Below are 11,249 nucleotides of genomic sequence, written 5' to 3' on the forward strand. Positions count from 1 at the left end.
TTTTCATATATTTTGCGAAGTGTATGTTGCTTTATTCTCCTAGATTTTTAGTAAATATTTTAATAATTGTTTCTAACTGGGAAAATAACTCATTGTTGGTACAAGGGAAATTAATTCATTGCTTAATCACGCACCTCTGTGACGTCATCTTGAGCCACCTGTCAGTCAACGCTGAGCTGCACGCGCACGGTGAGCCGAGAGGTGAGCACCAGTGGAGATGACTGGACAGAGAGATGAGGACATACCTGGTGAGAGTGCCTTCAAAACATAGCAGTTAGTATCACATTGGACTTGTTTTATTGAAAGCCCTTCCTATGTAATGTCGATTTTCACAGACTGTGTGTCTATGTGGTAAACCACCTGTTGCTATTTCTGTCAGGCTGCTACTTAACTCTCTTGAGATGTGACAGCAGGTTGAGTCGGGATTTAGCCGGTGTTAAATTAGAGAAGTTAGTGTTTAAGTACTGCTTTTCCTACAATTGATATAATAACGAATGCACGTATTTTGTCATCAGAAACAGGCGCCATCTTCACATTTGGAAAGAGTAGTTTTGCGGACAATGTGCCTGGTAAATTCTGGTTGAAAAATGACCAGCCAGTGCAAATGTCCTGTGGAGGAGAGCACTCTGCTGTCATTACAGGTGCATGCTATTTATGCAGATTCTTATGAATGAGTTCTCATTGTGTTCAAATGAAAAATACTTGTCTAAAGTTGAATCAGAACTAATTTTCTATGATGATTTTGTCTGCAGAAAATGGCAGGCTGCTCATGTTTGGGCATAATACTTGGGGCCAACTTGGGCATAGATTGAAGCCTGCTGCCAACAAACCTGCCATAGTGAAAGGTAATTCTCTTAACACAGAGCTTTTGTTTGTTTTCTCCTTCAATCTTTAAATAATGCAAGTAAAAAAAAGGCACATTTATTAATTATCTTAGACAGCGATCCATAGCTCAAAATCGATTGCTCATTCTTTTCTAATGAGACCAAAGACTACAAAATAAACATCTGTTATTGGTTTTATTGTGGCTTATTTTAAGGCACCCTTTGTAGCAAAATATGAGTTGAAAATCAGATGAAAATCTCTAGTTAACAGCATTGTTGACCACTACGTTACAGGCTGTAAACTTAATTCACTATTTTAAGAAAACTTAAAGGTGCAAAATGGGGTACAACTTGTGATCGAATTTCAACTTGTAAAACTATAATTTTCCTATTATTTTTCCTCAAAAAAAGTAAAGAAAAAAGTAGAAATAATTAAATTAAAAACAAACCATTGCCTTTCTCTTCATTATGTGGTCTAATTGACTAAAATGTTCCACTGGGTGTTTTTGGAATTATATGAATTTTGTGTACCGGTAATTATTTAAAGTTCTGTGATTCCCATTAAAAAAAAATGATATTAATCTTATTGTATCATATTGTATGACATGAAATCAACGAGTTGTTTTCTATTGTATAGATCATATTGAGACAAATTTGAGATTTCTAACTCTCAATTTCTTTCTATTTAAAATGTTTCTCTTTCCCTTTTAGCCTTAAAGCATGAGAAGGTGAAGCTTGTAGCCTGTGGGAGAAATCATACGATTATCTGCACAGGTACAGTGCTGCACAAATAAGTTAATAATGACAAATGGCAGATGTTTTCTTGAGTGTAAAGCATTATTGCCCATCAGGGGCTGTTTATATTCTAAATACAGGTTTTTGTTTGTTTCTTTAAGGACGTGGAAACGTGTATGGTGCTGGCAGTAACCAGGAGGGCCAACTGGGTTTGGGCCACTGCAATAACTCTTCATCCTTTCACTTGCTACATCCCTTCTGTGACCACGCACCAATCAAAATGCTCTCTGCAGGATACAATACCTCAGCTGCCTTAACAGGTTCAAACAATGACAAGTCATAGTATCAGAAAATCTCTGCGAGCCAAGATCCAGAACCAAGATGTTTTTGACTTTTCGTCATGCTGTTTGTGTGTGTTGGTAGAGGACGGAAGGCTGTTCATGTGGGGAGACAACTCTGTGGGTCAGATTGGTTTAGGAGATGAGGGATTCACAGCAGAACCCAGAGAGGTGGATGCAGGGGAAGATGTGATGTGGGTCTCCTGTGGGTACCACCACTCTGCATTTATCACAGGTAGGGTACACCACAGTCTCAAGGACCTTAAGATAACTTTAATGTAATTGATCTTGCTAACAGTGTTGTACTGTGTATTTAAGTAAACGGAGATCTCTACACGTTTGGAGAAAGCGAGCACGGAAGGCTTGGTCTCCAGGAGGAGCAGCTGGCCAATCACAGAGTCCCTCAGAGGGTGAAAGGGATTCTGGGCCGTGTGATCCAGGTGTCCTGTGGAGGGGAGCACACAGTGGCACTCACAGGTAAGTTAAAAGCATTGTGTGTAACCAAAATACATTTAGTAAATTCACTCAGCAGCAGCCACTCCAGTGAAAAACCTCAATATACTTTTACTGATCCTTTTTAACTGAAGTTTCTTATGGATAAATACAGTTATTTGAATTTGAAATGCCTGTGTGAGATTATTTGTATAACTGTTGTGTATCACTTGTAATTAAAAGGTACATTTTAGCTGGCCTCTATCTGTTTGTTTGTGCCAGAGAAGAGCGTGTACACATTCGGGAGGGGTCAGTATGGTCAGCTGGGCCATGGAACGTTTCTGTTTGAAGCTGATTTGCCAAAAACACTTGAGCACTTTTATAACAATAGCATCAAGCACATTGCCTGTGGAGAGAGCCAAACTGCTGTCATCACAAGTAAGAAATACCCTTAGTTTCTTTCAGTCATTATTATGCGATTGTCTTCTAGTATTTCTTAACATAACGATAAAATTATGTTTTTATTTAAATCACAATGTTTGACTAGTTCTTTGGAATAATCTCATCATGACGTTTTTTCAGATTTAGTCAAATCTGTTGAAATCCATTCACCTCCCATTAACAGTATAGGGCCATAGTTGCGGCATATAAAGAGTAAACATTGCAGTAGTGCAGAACTGATTGAATAAAATGTTATTCTTCTTCCTGACTCCCAGGCGAAGGGCTCCTCTACACGTTTGGTGATGGTCGACATGGAAAACTGGGGTTAGAAGAGGAGAACTTTTTCAACCGGTTCAGCCCGACACTCTGCACACGCTTTCTCAAGTACAATGTTCAGTTAGTAAGTACATGTGATTAAAAGAAAATGTTTCATGTTCGTACAGCAGGATTTTTTCCATCAACAATTCCAAAATGTTGTTATTCAAGTTCACCTGCTAAGAAGAGTGATCAAATTAAGGAATTAAACACTTAACAGAAAGCAACAAGATTAAGAGCCTGTGTTTCCTCTTATGTAGGTGTCCTGTGGTGGTAACCACATGTTGGTACTGGCTGCACTCAGACCACCAGAGAGCCAAGAGGACAACCTGGAGAGAGACGTAACAAATTCAGAGAACTTGTGGGAGTCAAGATACACAGACATTCTCCTTCTTGAAACTTTGATTGACCCTAATACACTAGTCCCACGTCCAGCCCTCACTGCTCGAGCCCGCCACCGAAAAAAAGTAGGAACCTGCACTATAAAAAACCTGAGAAAAGTTTTTTTCAATAAAGTTAGGTTACTGTAATAGTTGTCTGAATACAGTAGGGGGCAGTGTTGCACCATGTTATAGCTCCACTGTTGTTCCTTTACCTTACTGAATGGGGGCACTCCATAGCTATAGTTAAAACCCTCCACTTATTAAAAGTATTTTCTTTTTTCTCTCTTGTGTTTCAGCGGAAATCTTTAGAGCTGTTTGGGGAAATGTTTCAGAACCTCCCACGTCTAAATTCTGACTTCCTCAACACCTCCTGGCAAACATCAAGAAATATCCCAACCCCTAAAACCCTTTCAACAAAAACCACCCCTTCATCGTCCCCAAAACCAAAATCAGTAGCATCACAAAGCCCGGTTTTATCCTCTAAGCCTTCGAGCCCACGACCTCTATCATCAGACACATTACAGAGTAAATCCTCCAAAGCTGCTTCCTCCAAGTCTAAATCCAAAGAGTTGCCTTCACCATTACTCTCGCCCAAGTCTATAACTAAACAGAAACCTTACATCTCAGTTACTAGAAGGACAAGAAAACAGCGCACTGGAAAGGCCTTAATTGAAAAATCCTTATCCCCTCTATCACCCACGGAGCCTAGTTTTCCTTCCAGAGCCTCTAGCGATATCTCAAATAAAGATCTCAGTGAGGATGGGCACTCTGTCGCACCAGAAACAGGTAACTTCTTATTTGAACTGTAATGGTAGATAATGTGTAATGCTGCATAACCTGGATATTGTCTGTTTTGTTTGTTTTTTCAGAGGGAGAAACAGTTCAGATATCTGATGACATAGACGATGTGGATGAAAATATCCCTGAAAAAGAAGTTGAGCCAGACTTTTTGCCAAACATGGTGAGGGAAATCATATTAATGCATTCTTGTGCAATGGTTTGACTAAGTGTAGAAATGTAATTTAATTCGTCCCATTAACACAGAGTCAGTTATTTCCTCTCTCGGCTCCTTGGTTGTGGCTTAGATTATGTGCACTCCAGGGCAGGAAACAGCAACGTAGAACACTCACTGAGTTTTCCAGGAAATGTGCAGAGCTCAGCATACATACCGTACTGTATGTGTGTGTGTGTCTGTGTATGGGTTTTTTTCCCCCAGTGGTTGTAGTGCTTAAGTGGAAAAACAGTATTTCGTGTTTTGTTGTGTTATTTCTCTTTTTTAATGTTTATTTCACTTTTTGAAGAATGTGTAATGGTTTCCTTAAAGCAGATTCAGAGATGTCTTCAGCAAACACACACATAAGTACACACACACACACAGACAACACTTTGAGAGAAGTCGACAGGAATTTTGCCACATCTTATCAGGGTTTTCACAGCCGTGATGAAGCAAGCTGTGAAAGAGTCTCCAGGGCTGTTGTGTGTCATAGTACAACATGTGGTCTTCAGTAACCCTGTGTTTGCTGGTTGTAATTTTAAATGATGTATGACTGTATGATTATTCATGTAGAGTAATGGGATTAGTAATTTCTGTTGAATGCAACAACTGCTTATTTCATTTTGGGGGGTGCAGGTTTGCTGCAGTTGTTAAAAATCTTCCCAATGTTTTTGAGCGTTTGAACATTGTTCTTCCTGTTTTGTTTACCCTAACACCTGACAAAATGTCTATTTTTTTTAATGTGGTTTTATAGGAAAAGAAGAAGGGTAGAGCACTTCGAAGAACAACTGTGGAACAATCAAATGGGAAAGCAGAACAGAATTCTCACAGGGCGTTACCCACAGAGCTCCTAAGAGGCTCCAGCTTCTCAGAGAGAGATATGTCTCCTTTGATGAGCCCAAAGAGTCTGGAAAGCCCCAAAGTCACATCTAAAGGAAAGAAGAACATTCCTAAGCACTCCAATAAAATACAAAACCACGAAGAGGGGCAACGTCTAAAGGGATCCCCCAAATTTAAATCCCTCAAACGAGATAAGAGCAAATTACCAGACTCAAGCCAAAAGTCTCCCCAGTTAGTCCTAAAGACACTTACAGAAGCCCATCAGAGACTGACTGAATTGAAGGAAAATAGCAAGAAAGAAAAAAAAACATTAAAGAAGGCTTCACCAAAAAATGAAAAAAGTAAATTACCAGCCAACGACAGGGCATCTCCTGCTATTAAGGTCACTAAAGCAGATGAAATGACAAGTTTATCTGTCCAAAGTGGAAGTCCAACATCAGCAGGAAACGTTTTAAAAGAAGATTTAGAAACCTTTGACGTCCAACCTGTTGAAGTGGAGATGCAACAGGAGACCAGCTCAGTCCAATCGACTCCAATAAAAGAGTTACACAATGAAAAAACAGATGTAAGAAAAGATCAAAGTAAAACACCACCATTGGAAAAGAGCACCTCATCTGTCACTTCACCTGCTCAGTCTAAGAAATCAAAAAGTCTTAAATCTACACCTCTGAAAAGGAAACCCCAAGAAGACCGTTTTACACCAGTCAAAAATGTCAGTATATTTGCAGAAAATACTTCAGAAAAAGAAAGTAAAATCAAAGGAAAAGCTGATTTTAATGAGCTAAACTTAACAAAGAACAAATCTCAGAGACTGAAGGGCAGAACTGCAGATAAGCAGAAGCTATCTGATGGTGACATTGTTAAAGTTGAGATCAAAAAGAAGACAAAAGACACTAAACTGAAGGCAAAAACCAAACCAGTCGAAGAAGAGGGAGATGAAAACAAAGATGGAAAATATGATGGAGACTCTAAGGATGATAAGAGGGTCAAGACAAGGAACAAGCAAACTAAACATATGAGCCAGCTGTTATCGCAGCAGGATGTACCTTTTGAAGCATACACTAATTCCATTTCCACACAAAACCCTGAGAGAAAAGAGGTGGTTTCTGTCCGGGAAGCCAAATCCCTATCTGGCCCTGAATCTCCTGAAAGAGAGCTACATGTTTCTGAAACAGAAAGAGAGGCAGAAAAGCCAAGGTTTGGGGAAATCCTGAGTACGGCAGCCACTCTTATTCCTGCTGTTGGGATTGCTGGTGCAGCTATTGGGATATTTAGCGAAGCAGTAACAAGCGTAGCGAGCCTTCAGTCCGACAGAGATACAGATACACCTACTCAAAGAACAACACCCAGTCGGATGAAGCAGTTCACAAAGCAAAGTGCAATCACACAACCTTCCCTTTCCTCAACATCGTCAAACTTTTCTTCAACAGAAGAAAGCACAAAGAATGGTAAGGTAAGCCCCCAATCAGAATCTAAGGATGAAGATGCAGAAGAAGAGAGCAGAGATGGCACTCATCATGAGTCACAAGAAAAGCTGGAGAAAAGTGATGCTTTAGAGCAGGTCAGCTCAGAAAATGAGGGAGAGAACAATGACGGCGACCCTGAGACTTCCCAGCAAGAACATGAAGAAGATAAGTCCTTCAAGCCTTTAGAAGATGAGCAAGACAATGATGAGGAAGATTCAGAAGATGACGAGGGAGCGAGTGTAAGCATTTCGGAAAACAAGGCAGAAGAAGAGGAGGAGGAAGGTGAAGTTAGCAAAGAAATAGTAGAGGAAAAGCAGGGTGTTTCTGAAGAGGAGGAGGAGGAAGAAGAAGAAGATAACGGAACTGCAGAGGAAGATGGCGAGGAGGAAAAAGGCTCTAGCAGCGAGGAAGATGATGAAGGAAGTGTGATGAAAAGTGATGTTACAGAGGCCGAAGAGGAGGATACTGGAGAGGAAGGGAATGACTCTGAGGTTAGTGAAGCAGCAGAGGAGGAGGAGGGTGACGAGAAAGAAGAGGAAGACAGTGTTGCGGGTGAAGAAGAAGATGAAAGTCTTGAGGAATCGATAAGTGTAGCTCGGACAGAGGAGGAAGAGGCTGCAGAGTCTTATCCTGAAGATGAGGATAATGAGGAAGAGGAGGAACATGAGGATGAAGCAGAGGAAGAGGAAGAGGGTGAAACTGAGGAAGAAAAAAATGAACAAGACCCCACTGAAAGTGAGGAGGAGGAGGAGGAGGAGAAAGAGTCAGCAGATGTTGATGAAGAATCTGACGAGAGCAAGGAAGCTGAAGAGGAAAAGCAGGATGAAACGAGTGTTGAAAACAAGGAAGAAGAAAACAGTGGAGATGAAGAGGAGGAACGGGATGAAAAGAGTGATGAAGAAAATGAAGAGGAGGATGAAGATGGTGAGGAAGAAGCATCTTCAGATGAAATGACAGAGGGGGACACTTCAGATGAGGTAGTAGAAGAAGAAGAAGAGGGGAATGAGGATGAGGGGGACGAGGAGGAAGAGGAATCTGAAGAGCAAAATGAAAGTGAAGATGAGGAAGTAGAGGAGGAAGATGATGACAAAGAGAATGAAAGTGAAGAAGAGGAAAAAATGAAAGGAAAAGAAGAAAGTGTGGTAGAAGCCAGTGATGATGAGGAAGAAGAGGAGGGAGGTGAAGAAGAGGATGATAAAACATATCTTAAAGCAAAGAAGGAGACAAGACTCCAAAATCAGAAAGAAAAAACAAAACAGGATCGAACAATAGGAAAGAAAGCTAATGATTCTGAGGAAGCTGAAGAAGAGAATGAGGAAGAAGCTGATGAAGAAGAAGAGGAGGAGGCAGATGTGGGAGAGGAAGAGGAGAATGAAAGAAATGAGATGAAACACAGTCATCTAAGAGGAAAAACAAAACAGGACCGAAAGAATCATTCTGAAAAAGATGAAAGTGAAGAGGAGTCTGATGGAGGAGAAGAAGAAGAAGAAGAAGAGGAGGAGAGTGAGGAAGAAGCAGAGAGAGAGGAAGAGGCAGACGAGGAAGAGGAGAATGACACAAATGTTAAGCCAAAGAAGCAGATGAAACTCAGTAATCAAAGAGGAAAAACAAAACAGGATAAAAAGAATGACTCTGTAAAAGATGAAAGTGAAGATGAGTCTGATGGAGGAGAAGAAGAAGAAGAAGAGGAGGAGGAGAGTGAGGAAGAAGCAGAGAGAGAGGAAGAGGCAGACGAGGAAGAGGAGAATGACACAAATGTTAAGCCAAAGAAGCAGATGAAACTCAGTAATCAAAGAGGAAAAACAAAACAGGATAAAAAGAATGACTCTGTAAAAGATGAAAGTGAAGATGAGTCTGATGGAGGAGAAGAAGAAGAAGAAGAGGAGGAGAGTGAGGAAGAAGCGGAGAGAGAGGAAGAGGCAGACGAGGAAGAGGAGAAGGACACAAATGTTAAGCCAAAGAAGCAGATGAAACTCAGTAATCAAAGAGGAAAAACAAAACAGGATAAAAAGAATGACTCTGTAAAAGATGAAAGTGAAGATGCAGCTGATGAAAAAGAAGAGGAGGAAGAGGAGAGTGAGGAAGATGCTGGTGAAGAAGAGGAGGAGGGCGAGGAAGAGGAGATTGAAACAAATGTGAAGCCAAATAAGGAGATGAAACTCAGTAATCAAAGAGGAAAAACAAAACAGGATCAGCAGAGTGATTCTGAAAAAGATGAAAGTGAAGATGCAGCTGATGAAGGAGAAGAAGAAGAAGCTGGTGAAGAGGAGGAGGGGGAGGAAGAAGAGAATGAAACAAATGTTAAGCTAAATAAGGAGATTAAACTTAGTAATCAAAAGGTAAAAACAAAACAGGATAAAAATAATGACTCTGTAAAAGAGGAAAGTGAAGATGCAGCTGATGAAGAGGAAGAGGAGAGTGAGGAGGAAGAAGAGGAGGAAAAGCCAAAATTACCAATAACAAAAAAGGGAGTGAAACAGAAGTTTCCTGCTACAAACAGGAAAGAGAAACAACAGAAAGAGAAACCAAAACCAGCTCCAAGGACGAAGAAGAAACTCGATGACCCTAAACAGTTCTGGAACGATGTGCTGCCACAGTACCTTGATCTTCAGTGACTTCTTTTCGTACCCTGACCTGGGTTGGCTTCTCTTTGTGACCTGAAGGTCTGCAATATCTTTTACCTCAACCTGCAGCAAAGTATTTTAGTACCTAATTTGCAGTGGCCTCCTTTAGAACCACATCTCGCAGTGAGGTCTTTTATTACGTAGACTCCTATCTATGTCTTTTAGAACCTCCACTGGTAGTGACATCTTTTTGAATCGTGTTCTGCAATGAAGTAATTTATTTCCTCAGCCTCTAGTGACGTCTTGAGTTACTTTACCTGTAGTGAATTATTCTAGTATCTGGCATCCAGTGACGTCTTTTGTACCTTGACCTCCAGGACGTCTTTCAATACCAGGACCTGGAATGATGCATTCTAGTCACTCAACCTGCAGGAACATCGTACAGCTCCTGCCCCTGTATGATGTTTTTAATACCATGATCTGCAGTGAAGCCTTTTTGCTCTTTTTGACCTTTAGGGAATTTAAATTTGCATTTAATTTTGGTTAAGCAAAGAAGTAGCTTGTTTTGTTTTTATGGGACTGATTTAAAGTAAGAAAAGTACATCATATCACCAGACTTCTATATTAAAAATGTAAAGGGGTTTGAAAGTCGATCATGAAATGTACTTATAATCTTCTCCTTCCCTCTGTCTTTATTTCCCCGACTTATTTGATTTGTTGGTGATTGCGTTGGTGCTCTCATATAAAAATGAATATTTGTATTGCTGAGAGAGTGCCTTGTGTCTGCCCACATATTGTCAGCTTTGACTGCCGTGAGGGTGATAATTCTCTGTCTGAGACCTCAGCATGACCTGCAGCAGTCAGATGTTTAGATTGTATACTGCACCAATTTCAAACTCCATAAATATTGCTCGGGAATTTGACTTTTTTTATGGTGACAAAAGTACAGTCATTTCAAACTGTGTTAGGTTTAATGTGTCTTAAGGCAGGAAGGAATTTTATTGCTGCATCAAAAACAATGCATTTAAAGGCTTAAAGCTTTATAAGTAAACAATATACTTGGTGAAAAGATACCCTTTGAACTCGAGACATCCTTAATTCAAACTATCAGCTGTGACTCTGAATCAGTCTTTTAACTCTTTCCTCACATGACCTCAAAGAGTCAATTCACCAGTCCACTGAACCCACATATAATTACAGCTCAGGAGATCCACTAGCAGCCGCTTCACCGCACGCCTCCCTTTCCTGTTTCCTGTCAGGATAAAGAACCCTTCAACACCTTCATGTGCGGACTTGCCTCCTCACACGCTTCCCGGGATTCTGAACCATGCAGACCTCAAGCTTGTGCAGGACAAAACCCTGGTTAGTCTTCCAGCAGCTCTGTACTCTCACCCTGTTCTCTTTCTGTAGGCATGTGTGTTTATTCTCATAAAACAGAATATTAATCAGCTGTGGAAGACAGTCGTACAAATGTCAAGCCAGAATTCATCTGCTGTGCTGAAGATTAAAACTCCCCCTATAGGAGACTATGAGTGAAACCTTAGTTAAAGTTTGGTTGCCTTAGGAAATATCATGAGAATAGTGTTGCTAGGAAACAACTTGGATCTATCTTGACTTCCTGTAAAATGTTCATCATTAAAGAATGTGAAACTTTGAGCAAACCTCGACCCATGTTTGAAACTTGAACATTTTCCTCCACTCTCTTGTTGCTGCTTCTCACTGATGTGTGTTTGTGTCTGTGTATTAAGAAAAAAAGGAAGCAATTCAACGTTTGTGTGCTTATAAGTTAAGTATTTTTTTTCCGGTGAGTATAGTTTAGTCCATGTGCTATATCTTTTTTGCTAATGAACCACTTGCAGAGGTTTTAAATGTTATTGGTGATCATTAATAAGCTTTGCTTTCCTTTATTTACTCCGC

The 11,249-nt window shown here is 40.3% G+C and overlaps 1 protein-coding gene across 4 annotated transcripts; it reads left to right on the forward strand.

Annotated features, from left to right (window-relative positions):
• Positions 1 to 58: 58 nt before the first annotated feature.
• rpgra (retinitis pigmentosa GTPase regulator a) lies at positions 59 to 11,243 on the forward strand. 4 transcript variants are annotated; one of them, XM_079356856.1, is made up of 14 exons: positions 59 to 248; positions 516 to 641; positions 753 to 845; positions 1,536 to 1,598; positions 1,721 to 1,879; positions 1,983 to 2,132; positions 2,216 to 2,374; positions 2,612 to 2,767; positions 3,046 to 3,170; positions 3,346 to 3,552; positions 3,765 to 4,254; positions 4,338 to 4,429; positions 5,217 to 9,431; positions 10,533 to 11,243. In XM_079356856.1, exons 1-13 carry the CDS (start codon positions 218 to 220, stop codon positions 9,381 to 9,383), a joined length of 6,018 nt encoding a protein of 2,005 aa, XP_079212982.1. In that variant the 5' UTR covers positions 59 to 217; the 3' UTR covers positions 9,384 to 9,431; positions 10,533 to 11,243. The 4 variants fall into 4 exon arrangements, with proteins under 4 accessions (XP_079212982.1, XP_079212984.1, XP_079212983.1 ...); XM_079356858.1 differs by having other exon boundaries at positions 5,217 to 8,844; positions 9,181 to 11,243; XM_079356857.1 differs by having other exon boundaries at positions 5,217 to 8,271; positions 8,452 to 11,243.
• Positions 11,244 to 11,249: the final 6 nt, after the last annotated feature.

This window comes from Symphodus melops, assembly GCF_947650265.1.
Source record: "Symphodus melops genome assembly, chromosome: 12".
Classification (NCBI taxonomy): Eukaryota; Metazoa; Chordata; class Actinopteri; order Labriformes; family Labridae; genus Symphodus; species Symphodus melops.